Source organism: Sinohyriopsis cumingii, unplaced genomic scaffold, assembly GCF_028554795.1.
Source record: "Sinohyriopsis cumingii isolate HCF-2022 unplaced genomic scaffold, ASM2855479v2 utg001110l, whole genome shotgun sequence".
NCBI lineage: Eukaryota > Metazoa > Mollusca > Bivalvia > Unionida > Unionidae > Sinohyriopsis > Sinohyriopsis cumingii.
In genome coordinates, this window is record NW_028315961.1 from 514,648 (window position 1) to 528,883 (window position 14,236).

The following is a 14,236-nucleotide window of genomic DNA, read 5'->3' on the forward strand; positions in this document are numbered from 1 at the left end:
AGTCATATTAAGACACAGTATTTCCAACCAAATTCTCACTCTCTCACTTCAATAGCACTATTACACAAACATTACTCAAGCACATAATAAATGGGACAGAATTTACTGCATATACAACTTATTATTTCATCAATCTATAGCTGAGATGTTGAAAGTTTGATCAAAATTGGATCAGACGTTTTATTACCTCATGAATATGTGTGGATCTCTACCATTATCAGACATCTGTAATCATTGGTAAATGTATGTTACCAAAACCTTATCATAAATAAGGTACCTACTGTGGAGTGACAGAAAGCTCTACCGTCCAGATGCAAGGTCATGTCACTAATTACTGCTAATAACTACAACAATCACGACAGTACAAATACCTGCACAAGTGCTTTGAAGTTAAGATAAAAGAAGTTTCCATTAACACAAAAAAATGTGATCCACTGCATGATAACAGCAATTAGTATGTGCAACATAAGTAAAATACATCTAAGATCAATATTAAAATATCATCTACCAGTTATTAAGTAAAATCACCTGCTGGTCAGTCACATATTACATTATTTCTTTCTGTCACCATGTCTAAGATCCATCTTCTGCGAGGTACGGCGGAGTAATCAATTTGTTTGAAAATTTAAAAGGCAATTGTTTGGAATTATATCCATCATAGAGTGGCAGTGCATCATGAAAGTATTGCCCGGACAGTCACAATTCTACTGTAAATCTCTAGATGTATCTTAAAGAAAACTATGCCCAGCAGAAATGGAAGAGAGTATATAACCCAGTGATCAAGTCAACACTCAGTGATAAGCCAGAGCAGAGCTCAGCCAATTTTCTTCCTGTCCACTTATCCAGTACAAGCATCTTCGCTAGCCAAGGTTCCAATAACCCTATGTACACCGTGGCGGATCAAACATTTATATTTGTGTTGTGTCTGAACAATATCTATTGGATTTTATGTTTTGCTTCCCTTAGTATATAATGCCAACTAACTACTGTACATCTGCCAAAAACAGTGGTAGCAACTAACTTATAAAGTTTAAAGTTTGCAAGTTTAACATTAAAAGTAAGACTATGTACCTGAGGAAAGCCATTACAGGTGAATTTAAGTGACATGTATTTGTGCATGGACCTACATTGATTCAATCACGTAGGAACGGTGTTGACACCTGAACAACTTAATTTTAATTGGGTGCTGTCTTTAAAAAAACGTTTATTTTTCAAAAGTGATAAATAGGAAATAAAACACACTATGTAAATAGGACTGCCTTTAAAATGGTATTGTGTCCTACCTCAAGCAGAATTATGTGCATGATCACACAGTGGCAGTGCATCATGAAATAGTTTTTCCAACAGTGAAAATTCTATTGCAAATCTCTATTTGTATCTTAAAGAATGGCGTGCCCAGCAGTCCAGGTTAGAAATGGATCCACTGAAAATGGTGGTTGCAATTGACCTAAAAAGGATACTCTTTAAGGTTAACATTGAATTTATGAATATGTACCAGAGGGAAGCCATCATAGGTGTATTTATGTGACAGGTATTTGTGCAAACACGGAACGACACTGGACAACTGCTTATTTATTAGTCCATTCCAGTTACGTGCTCCCCTTGTCTTGATCACGTAGGTACAGTGTTCACATGTGAACAACTTAATTTTGATTGGAAGCTGTGACATATTGGAAATAAAACACGGTATGTGTGGAAGATTGCCTTTAAAATGGTATTTTCTCCTACCCCAAGCAGAATCATGTGCATGCTGATGATCACTCGAGAAAACACCAATATTTTAATCAAACGTTAATCCAGTAGAGTCACTATTGATTTCATCTTCCTCCAGCATCAGCCTAAATGTGATTCCCTCTTCCTCCGCATCAACGTCAATGATAATCTCAAAACAATCTAATCTTGATTCAGTTATGTCCACCTAAGCACGACATGTGACTTGTTGGCTTTGCATAGTGTCTAACAAGAGGTAAATAGTAGTTTTGCAAACGTAAATCACTAGAGTATAAGTCATTGTTGTTGTAGGGTTTAACGCCATTTTTCAGCACATGATAGGCTATACATGGCGGCCAGTATTAATGGTGGAGGAAGAACCCGGAAAAACCCGGAAAGAACCACCGACCCACGAGAATCTACTGGCAAGCTTTCTCACATATCCACATTAGCTGAACCCGAGACTCGAACTCACGCAGACAGGTGAGATGGCAGTGATCCGTAACGGAGAGCGCTTTAGACCACTCGGCCCCCTGGAGTATAAGTCAATATGTTATGGACAGTGTACGCTTAGTAGAAAATTATTCCAGAGGCAAATCAACGTTAATTAGAAATATTCCTCCTGCTGACATCATGTTTCATTTAAAACATTGTAAGATTAAAAAAATAAAATAACGAAATAACACTTACTAAACTTTGAAGAATATTATATACCAAAGCTAGAATAAAGCAATTTCTGTGTGCATGTGCACAACTCAAAATGAGAACACGAATGAGCTCACATAACCACACTTTGTAGTTAAACCTTGTAAACAAGGACTTTTTCAGCATTTAAAAATAAAAATATTATTTCGTACGAACACTCAACTAATTTTCAATGGCAAAAATCATAAGCTCATAAGTCTTGGCCACACTTCTATTTCCAGAATTTAAGCTGTTGGCAGTCCACATAAATGGTACTGTTATGTCAACTTGTTCCCAATCCTAGATGTATTTGTACATTATGTGGTATATAGATATCTCAGGGTTCACACGCTGCCAAATGAATTTGGGACAGCCTTCATTTACCAGCTGAAGCAGAACCGTCATTGAATTCTGAAACAATGATAACCATGAGTCGAAACCTGCTTTTGAAATCGGTCCTAGGGGTCTACATTATTATGACAGATTTTGCCTGAGATACATGATTGAAAGGAAACATCAGGGATCGTCCTGGGCTTCGCCAATGTCGCAAACTGTGATTTTTTTTTCCTTATTGGCGACAAAAATATCCCATCTGGCAATTTTTTTGGCAACAGACTTTTTGGTTATTTAATTTGTACATACAATCATGGATTTGGACTGGATAAATTAAAAGGGAGAATGAAAGGAAGCCACAAACTTGACTAAGCAATGCATTGGAATCAATCTGTTACACAAACGATCCTTTGTTGGTATTGACAACCCTATCTTTACAGTACATTGTTACATCATAATCTGATTATGCTGACATCTGGGCTGAGTACTGTATGCTGTGATACAGTCAATCATGCTACTGTAATATACCTACAACTGACCGACTTTTGAAGACGCGAATAGAACAGATACAATTAATTGAATGGCTAATCCTTCTGTTTTTTGTTGTTTTTTTTACATATACCAATACAATAGTTTTGCTGAACCTTCATAGAAAACTGATAACCTTTTAAGTACCTACTACTGTGTATAAATACAAAGCAAATGGAAAAAATCTCAATCACAATTATATCTGTTGCCAGTACAGCATTTTACTCATTGATCTTTTCCTTTTTGCCATCAATCCGTGTTACCGCTGCAGAGACTTAAACTCCACAACAAGAAATAGCAAAAAAAAAAAAAAGTTTTGCATAATTAAAAATAATTATTTCTCAAAATACAGGAGTGAAAGAATCCCTAAATTGGGTGTGAATTTATGCTTATATATACGGTCCAATATTGCCAGGTGTTGACTCGTGTAAGTTTCATTCCTGGGAATGGAGATCCTATTTTGCTTGTCGAGAAAATTTATACAGCATTCAGTGATCATTCTTGGGATTTAGGAAGCAATACACTACAAGCTTTGTGAAGCTAGCCATAAAGGATGGGGGGGGGGCTGCTGAGAGACGAATGGTGTCACCTGTCAGCACTGTAGACTGTGAACCATAGTAAGATGAACCTCATAAAAACTGACATCAGAAATAAACTCTGCATCTCATCTCTTGAGAATTTAATGAGAATCAGCATGTACAGATGTGAAAAATTAGACTTTGAAACTACATTCAACAAGTGGGCAGCCCTAAAATGGCGACGGATCTTCATGTAACACTTTGTAACATTTTGTTAATGCTTGTTGTAATTAGAGTATTAACTAACCCATCTTTTGTAATTTTCATTGCCTGTTACATTAATAGACTAAATTAACACTTGAAAAAATGTACACTACTTGTTCTGGCGACACTTTTTGAAAATTGGCGACAAAATATTGAGGTTGGCGATTTTTTTGGCGACAGCTTTTTAAAAGCCAGGACCATCCCTGAAACATGCATTTATTTTCTATTGTTTGCTGGACGTTCTCCGTGATTATATGTCATGTATCTCAGTATGTTATAACTGACCTTAGTCAGCAATCAAGTTAATGGTATACCTGTCCAGGGACATTTGTTTGTGAACCCCCTTTTAATAAATAACCAATATTTCTCTATGAATGGTAAACGAGTTTATGTCTATCTGAATGCGGGACCAAGGGTCAAGCATTTGCCCAATGGTTTATGAAAATAAAACAGACTTTTATCAAGAAAATAATGTGCATGCAGCAGTTACAATATTCATGTTATCGACCCTATTTTTAAAACTCAAATTGCTATTTACACAAATTAAAGTTTCGAAACACACGTTTGTATATTTTATCATCAAAGAATAACTTGCAGAAAATAGGGTAGTAATAGTTGCAAACTTACTCAGGTTAATGGTCAATAACATTATAAAACACATGCCTGTGAATGTGCAAAAGTTTGCCTGTAGGCGTCATTCATAGCAACACAAACTGTTTGATGACTTGAACTGCACATTTTGCCTTTATCTATATATAACATAACACCGGAACTAGTCGAGCCAAGGCGAAGGAGCATCTCAAAAAGGATGGTCATTCAATGCTTCTCTAAAACAAATCACAGGGCGAATTTGTTTTCACCTTCCTGAAAGAAGAAGGCGAAGTTTCCACTTTTTACGCGACTTAGTCGCCCACTTCGCCTGGTAGCATGACCCCTGCACGATCTTACTTTCACTCTGAAATTTCAAAATTGCATGAAAACTCTGTATGTTTGAGAGTAGAGACTGACCTACATACTGGCTCTAGTATCATGTCTTTCCTTTTAATATCAATGTCATTTACTTGCAAAATGACGCATTCCTATCTTAACATAAAATGTCCGATCAGTCTTATTTTGTTTACAGATTTTATTTGGGGGAATTGTTTCTATACTTAAATTATTCACTGGAATTACAAAGTGTTAGCCAATATTTCTTGGACTATGTCATTAATTTGTAACTATAGTGAATTCAGTACAGGACATTTTTGGATTGTATTTGTGTGTCAAATTAAAAGACTATTAACACATCACCACATTCCCATTCATTGGCACATAAGCTCATTCGAGACTATATGAACATCAACACGTTCACTATGTTAATTTATTTGAAATACCACTGGAATTCAATTGGAACTCTATCAATCGGGACATGTAATATAATTTTAAGGACTATATGTTATTTAATTCACAATACTGTTTGGCTTTTTGTTAACAATTTTCACATTTGTACTATTGGGAAATATATTATTTGTTCCATTTTACAAAATTTGTTTTTGCGCCTTTCTGTTGCTTAGTTTAAGACCATAGAGCCGTATCATTAGTATATGGAGAATAAATTACCTTCATGCTTTAATTATACTACTTCACATAAGAATTTGATACTGAGCAAGCTATTTTAAATGTATTGACTAAAAGCTTAAGGCTAATGAGTTGCAAATCATTTTACAAATTGTTATTTAAATGTAAATTTATGCAGTATGTATAAAGTTGGAAATTATGGGTAATATATATATATATATATATATATATATATATATATATATATATATATATATATATATATAGGATGAATTTACACAAGGACAATTTCCTGCTGGGTTTCAGAGGGTGCAGCTTTTTAAAGTGAAAGTTGTATGGGCATTTACATGTATCGCCCATCCTACATTCACCTATAGGTTAAGTACAGCAACACATTTTCTTGTAGCTGCAAAATGTAAAGTCAGGGTTGTGTTTTTCTTAAGCCTATGAAAATCCTAGTGTAAAACAAGATAACTAAAAATTAGTTTATATACACTTATCAATAATGATCGATTATCTTGCGTATCACATTGGCTGTAAATCTTGGGGCACCAAACATATTTTTTTCCGTCTCCCAAGACCATTAGCCATGTAAAAATATAGCATTTTTGGTGTCCCAACACACAGAAACAATGTCAATAAAAAATTGGCAAGAGCGACATGCGTATTATTTATTACTTATAGAATTTAGGGACTTGAGAGGTTACATCAAAATTAATTAGCAAATTCTAAAATAGGATGAAGTGACTAGATACACATTTCTCCTATATCACTCTGTACATATGCCTTTGTACTCCTGGGGTTATTTTCCAATTTAGAAACTATTATGCACACTTAAATAACATTCCTGAGGCTATCTCAATCTTTGAACACTACTATTGATTAAGGTAGGAAATGCTACAAGGCATCACACAAGTCTCACACATGACTGACGGAGCAGTATGGAGTATCACTGCCTTATCTTTGAAAAAGATAAAGATAATAAAGCATGTACTATATATATATATATATATATATATATATATATATATATATATATATATATATATATGTATCACATGAAGAGACATGATAACAACTAATTTACACTTTGTTGTAAAAGGAGCTGCATACACAAGAGTTACTTACAATACACATCAAGGATGATGCTTTGGTCACCTCCTGAGCTGCACTTCCATAAACCGCTGTCTCTTGTTCTGTTCAGGGATGATATTGTCACTTCTGATTTGCCGTTATCAGCAGTAAATATATAGCCAATCTCAGGTAATGCTTTTGGAAGACAGTTTTGGCTGTTGCAAATTGACAACCGAGATTCAGTGTGGTACCATGTCCTGCTTGTTTCATCAGAATAGCATGATAGTGTGACTCTTTTGTAGACTTCAGGCAATTCTGGGCTGATGATAATTATCCCTGCAACTAAAAATGTATTAAAAAGATCAATTACACTATATGAAGCAATGAAGTTTAATAATAAAATACCTTTAATCAATGGTTCAATGATGACCATCTCAATTTCTTGTCACAAATGGCTTTATTTACTCGTACTGTTAAATGTTTCACATAATTAGCTATGAATAAAGCACTGGTTGTTTTGCAAACAGCTAAAATTGTAGCAATTGTTACACTCTTCTTTCCCTTAAGAACTTTTTCAATCTTATATAATAGTAAATTTTCACTAATCATATTTTGAATCTGTATTCTGAATATTTGTTTCCAAATCTGTAGAATTCACAGACATTTGTGCATGGTTACTTTCATATTTTAATATTATTTTTTTTAATTCAGCTCTTATTGTTAATTCTTTTGAAATGTGATATTGTTTATATTTTTCATATTTTTGTCATATATTTCAACAAGTAAGTTGATTGTTATTATGTCTAAATTTACTACATCAGCAACATCTACATATTCTCTTACTCATCTTTCTTCTTCTTGAGAAAATAATCTGCCATAAATAGTATCGGCCATAATTTTATCTTTACAAATTTGCTAATTTTAGTTTCAAAATTATCATTTCCTTTAATAACATTATCATGTTATCATGTAATTCTTATAGGATTTCAAAACTTCCATTTCTCTGTCACCCAGTACTTGAACAGTTAAATGCTTTGAATTAATCAGCTACATTTCTATATGACAGTGTCAAATTTTTAAATCCATCAACACCATCAAAAACTAGGATGAGCATGTGTTAATAATGGCAGTTGGATAAAATTAGATCTGATTGGGTAGTTAATGTTTGGTTTTCCAGACGAGGTCTAGTGTTTAAAAATGACTTGCAAAGCAGAATTGGGCAATCTAGCTTTGCCGAAGGAGAAAAGGTCCTGACTCCAAGGTGTGGGCGAGATCCTCATGAAGGTTGTCAAAAGGGATGTTTAGTTGAGAGTCTATGAGAGACATGTAACCTAAGGAGTAAGAAGATATTCGGCTAAAAAGGGAAAGCAACTGATCGATTTCCGCAAGGTATCCTTTGCTCATAAAAGCATACAAACTTTTGTTTCGAAATTTAAACTTATGCAAACATCACTGTTTGCGTGATAAAAATCTGTTTGGAATCGTAAAACCTGTCATGGGGAAATAATGGCGGAAAACGCCATACTGGAAAGTACCGTATTATGATCAAGAAAATATGGAAGATATGTGCACTTGCTCTCATATACATGGTACAGGTGTTGTTTCAAACAAGTTCAGAAATATTTTCAAATGCCATTTTTTTATGAACCTTCAGAAAGTAAAAGAACAAATTCTTGATCAAGGGTAGTTGATCAGTATTTGTACTAACTTACAATTACATTACCGTAATATAGATACTCAGTTAAAATTCATTTCAATGTATAGCTTCTGTTGTTCTCTTTTTTAAGTCATATTCCAACAAGATACACTGCATACGAATATTCAGTATGCACCAAATGTGTTTATAATATACATAGAACTCAGAAAAAAGTTATACTTGAAAATACACTATTGCTTAACACCAATGTAAATAAATGTATGAAAACTGGGAAATAGATGGCATAATTCAAATAAAAGAATGAGAACAACAAACACGCACAAGTAAATAAACACTGCATGTCTCTGCGCCCACTTCTCCCTGTTCAGCTCTCCCTTCTCCCTGTTCTGTCCAAAATGAGAACTCACTTCTCCCTAAAATTCAAGTGTAGCTTGACCCCTGTAATACACCTTTTTTCTCACATGCGTCTTAAGATAAAGGTTCAAAATAATCTTTCTTAAATGATAATCAAATAAAAAATGCTAAGAATTGATAACTATTAGGTATGGGATGATTTCTTGGTGAGGTATTGTTACAAAGTGTAGAATAACTACAAAGTGAATTTTGTTTATTTGTTAAACTAGGATGTAATGCCTTCCAACCTATGAATTGGTTGTATAAATATTTGTGAGCAGCTGTTGGTAGCTGTATGGTTAAAGTTAGTTATTAAGAGTTCACATTGCAAGGGCTTAATTGTCATTAAGCAAGAGTAGACTATGCTACTGATCAATTAGTAATAGTAACTAGAAGAGAATTACATTAATCGTCCAACACTATGGCAATTGTCTGTCAATAGAGAGAAGCTCGAGTGTATGTAGACAAATATGGCATTGTTTGTGATGGATGCAAGGTTATGACCTGAACCCAATTAGCAATGAAAAATCCATTGTGAAATGTGATACAGACCATTCTGAGAGTATCGGAATGAATGACTTGAATGAAACAATAATTATAATTAATACGTGCATGTATAAGATCAAAAGTTTGGACAAATTAACACAGTCCGCACAAACCTAATAATGTAACATAAATGAATACAAGTAATGACTTTATACAGTACAAATACAAAGGTTAATGATTCACAGTAATTGCATACAACGAAAAGAGTGATGTGTTTTACTCCAATAGTAAAATGACGTACTTTACTCAAATAGTAAAATGATGAAAACATATGACAGATATCATAAAATATACCTTTACAGTCCCAAAACACTGGGTATAACAAACCCCAAAATTAGCCCACGGCTAAACGAGTACATGTATGGAGTTACACAATACACCTCGTCGCTAGAATACTTTGCTACCAGTCACACTGGTCAATAAAGCAGTCCGCATTACAGGTAGTCACCAATCACCATTCAATCACTTGGTCAATCAAGCAATCAGTGCCCACCAATGGATCAGCAATGTCCGATTATCTGCTCCTCATACTGCAACATGCTGTTCAATCATCTGCACGGCCGCCGTTTAACCAGCTCCATCATCAGCTCCACGGCCGCAACACAGCAGTCAATAGTCAACCCCATGATCAGCTCTACATCCGCCAACCCATCACCCTGACCACATGGTCAGTTCCACAGCTGCCACGGTCAGCTCTGATCACCATAGTCAGCTCTTATCAGCTGAAAATAAATCTAACACCGTGTACTAAGAATGACACGGGTATAAACGATAACACTTAATGATGATATATACGGTAAAATATACCAATTACATTATCGGTACAACATTACAACGCAATAAACAGGTTCAGAATTGAACGTACTGGTGTCCGATAAGAATCCTATTGTACTAAACGTTTCTTAATGAAATGCAACTTTATTGCTACTATTGATCTCCTGTTAAGTCACATACAAGAATAGAAAGCATTTGCATTATACTATGCAAGCCGGAGCTACATAGAAAATATCCAAACATAAACGTGGTAGTACAATAGTTATGGCCTATAATATACATAAGAAATTAATAAATAATTCGTGTACAGCTGAAGATCTGTAAATCCTTAACGTAGACTGCTTACTGACAAGACGTTTCTGTAGTGAATGATTTCTTGCTACAGTGAGGTATTTAAACACAGACGATGTAGGCTACATCGTCTGTGCTCTTGATGAATATCGGTTTTTCCAATCGAAAGCACTTCGCACATGCAGCACTGGATGAACCGAACTCACTGATTCAAAATATTGTACAATATACATAAATGTTCATCGGATATCGTTGTACACAGAAAACGAAACCCGAGTACCTGCATTTAATAAATAACATCAGTTTGGTGCAACACAGAAGAATCTATGATGGCTTGATCAATAGAAAACTATTTCAGAAGTAACACAAGACATGTGTTATGGTCGAGTGCCTTCAGAGACAAATATATCAGAAGGAAATAGAAGGTAAGGCATGGAACGAAGAATTTGGAAGTTACTTACCTAGCTCATTTCATAATATGATAGGCTGATAATAAGCTCATCACCCACTATGATATTGATTTGCGATTCTGGGGCTGGTATCACCTTTTCATTAAGACATTATGTGGTCAATGTTTGCTGCACATATTGGTGTACCTTGTACACACTTACCGGTATTTCTCGCAGCTGTTCTTTTGGCCTCTGGGGCTCGTATCATTGCCTCCTCTTTATCAGACATACTTACAGTATAAAATAATACGAGGGAATACACTTCTCTCCTTTCTCTCAAGACCAATTTAAAAATAACTGCTGCTAATTCATGTAGTGTAACACATTTTGGTACAGATTTCTTAAGATTGTTTAGCTCAGGCATTTGATTGTGTATGCCTATCAAAAGTTGAAGGAATGCCAGACCATTTTCCCAAGCCACAGCTCGACATGGCCTTGCTCGCACCTGCTCCCTCTTAACATGCAAGAACAATGCGCTGGATGGAATACTGCCTTAACATTAGCCATCTGAACAAAGTTATAAATAAGTGCAAGATGACAATTGTTCTTTTAACCAATGACAAGACATTATTTCATTCAGCGGGATTTCACCTGCATATTTAAAACCGGCACAATCATGGCAATGGATAAGCACGAAATATTTCCATTGATTTTCAAATAGATTGCGCTAGAAAGGAGAGAAATGTCCTCCCTATTATTTTATACAATATGTATGACTGTCAGTTAAAGAGTGAGCAAGGATACGAGCCCCTGTGCTTTTGGTGTCATGTATATTACATTTCTGGAGCAAATCCTATGTTTGGTGACTTGAAAATCCATGTGAAATAGCACAACCCCCTGTCATGTGGCTAGTCCAACAATATAAGACTTCGACCCTGATATTTATGTTTTCGACGCACAAAACATAAATATCAGGGTCAAGGTCTTACGTTGTGGGACGATCATGTGGCCATTTTGGATTGTGTACTAGATAAGGATGTTACCAATTTCCTGTATGTGTATAAAGTATACACAGGTTTGTTCCGTAAAGATATGTATGCAGCAAAATCGCACATTTAAATGAACAGGTGAATCACACCCACTTATCATCCATCAGTATCAATACACATTTGAGGTTTGATTTATCGGACTAATAGTATGATACAGAAAGTCCTTTGTCAGAACGGGTCGTTGTTGTTGTTGTAGGGTTAATGCCATTTTTCAGCAAAAGATAGGCTATATAAATGGTAGTATTAATATTAGTACCCCTACTCCTACGTCGTGGACAGGGTACTAACATGAGCATATATGTGTCAACGGAGCAAGCCGGGTGTGATTCACACCCAGTGCTCTTTTAACATAATATCAACAATTTGAACATATTCTTTGCTTATAATGCAATAAATTGATTAGCCCTCTTATTTAGTACCAGAAGTATCGCAACTAATTGTAGAAATAGTTGTAAAATCTCGTTTACTTTTTTATCGGATATTTTCATTTAGATCGTCAGCCATATTAGTTCATATAATGATTATTTCCGTTCTCAGCTTTGTTTGTTTGTGTGCCATATAAGGACATTGAGGCCTTATTTTGAAACGTAAGCAAATCGTAGTAAAAATATGGCGTGGTTTGAGTCAGAAATTCTACGCATTAAAAATAAATACGGATTATCGGCAACTTTGATATTCCACCAAGAAGCCATCATTCACCGCTTGATTGATAATAACATAATGTAGAATATCCAAATATGGTCTGGCAAGCCTTACATAGAAACGGGGTCACGGCAAGTGTCTCGCGTTATCTGTCATGAGGTTAGTGTAACAATGTCAATTTATTGTATCATATAAGGGCTTAATACATTCAAATAAGCCAAACTTCTTTAACAACATGATTATACTTATGGAATAGATTTCTACACTATTTGCTTTTCTAACTTTAATGATGATTTTTTGTGTGTGTCTCCATTACATGATATGGGATCAGTTCGTAGCCTCAACCACAACAAATCAAGTTGAGGCTATGACATCGTAGCTATATAAATGGCAGCTGTAAATGGTGGAGTAAGAACACAGTAAAAACCTCGGAAAGAACCAGCGACCCACGCGAAGCTACTCTCAAGCTTTCTCGCGTACCCGCATTGGCCAAGCCCGAGACTCTAACCCACGCAGACAGAGGTGAAATGGCAGTGATCCGTAATGGTGAGCGCTTCAGACCACTCGGCGCCCCTCAGAACGGGCCATTGGGGTAGGCCTAATCTGAGGAAATGCTGTCACTCGGCATATTTTTTTCTTCAGGTTATTGATGGTTGTTTTTAAACTTGAAGCTCTCACCGAGCACCTATGGTAAAATCAAGTAGGACCGAGCGACGTCATTATATGAAATCGGTAAAGAAGTAAATAATTCAAATCAAAAAAGCTTAAATTAAATGTTGTTGTTGTTATTATTATTATTATTATTATCATTATTGTTATTATTATTATTATTCAAACAATTGTAAATCATACTATCGGTGCGTACACCCGTATATACAACCAAAATATGTAAATAACTGCGTATGTCAATTGTTGCTGCCTATTTCGGTGTTACCATTAACCGCTCAAAACTAAACTCTACTAAATATTTCAATGACTTCTTACCTTTTTGTGCCCATAAAAGTAGGAGATGAAAACGAAACAGTGTCGGTATCGTTGAAGCATGTAGTATGTAGCCACACATCTCACACATTCACGCAGTCATCTGCTTTCGCTGCAGTTATTCTCCAAAGTCTTTTTTCTTGTAGATCACGGAAGTATAACAGATTTAACTAAATCGAAACTTTCTCGGTCTTTTCCAATGCATGCTATGAAGACACTGCGCCATAACAACTGTTGAACGGCACTGCCCTCTAGAGATTCACTATCCAATTTTGGATATTATCCCTACGCCAACTACTTCGGTGGTTAGGTCGATATGATAAAATTAACTAAATAGTTCGGTTGCATAGCAACACCGAAACTCACCGAAATACCGGAACGCACCGAAACACCGGAACGCACTTTATATATATATATATATATATATATATATATATATATATATATATATATATATATATATATATATATATTGTATTTTGGCTGTGTATGTAGAATTCATATCTGTGAAATTTAATATTAGCTATATAATAAATTTATATGTACTTTCTTTACTGCAATTCATGTAACATCAAATAAGCAAGAAGATGGAAATCGCACATTTTAGATAATATTTTGAAAGTAAATAAATTTAATATTAACAGCGTGTATTACAATGTATACATGAGTTTAATGTTTAAGATATTAATAATAAACATATATTAATAATAATTTATTAAGTTGATTATTATATTGTGGTTATTAATAATTACATTTTTCTCATTATCTTTTTTTCCGGGATGTTTGAGAGTTGCGCTAACGAGCAAGTGAAAAGGCTGTATAGTTTATATGTAACTATCATGAATT

General features: G+C 34.9%; 1 protein-coding gene across 1 annotated transcript in view; it reads right to left on the reverse strand.

Annotated features, from left to right (window-relative positions):
- LOC149772828 (hemicentin-1-like) overlaps positions 1-13,629 on the reverse strand; it is a 212,041-nt gene extending 198,412 nt beyond the window's left edge. The window contains exons 1-2 of the mRNA XM_089947228.1: positions 13,394-13,629; positions 6,723-7,010 (exon numbers count right to left, since the gene is read on the reverse strand). Coding sequence (XP_089803354.1) covers positions 6,723-7,010; positions 13,394-13,481 — 376 coding nt within the window. The 5' untranslated portion in view covers positions 13,482-13,629. The remainder of the gene's footprint in view (positions 1-6,722; positions 7,011-13,393) is intronic.
- Positions 13,630-14,236: the final 607 nt, after the last annotated feature.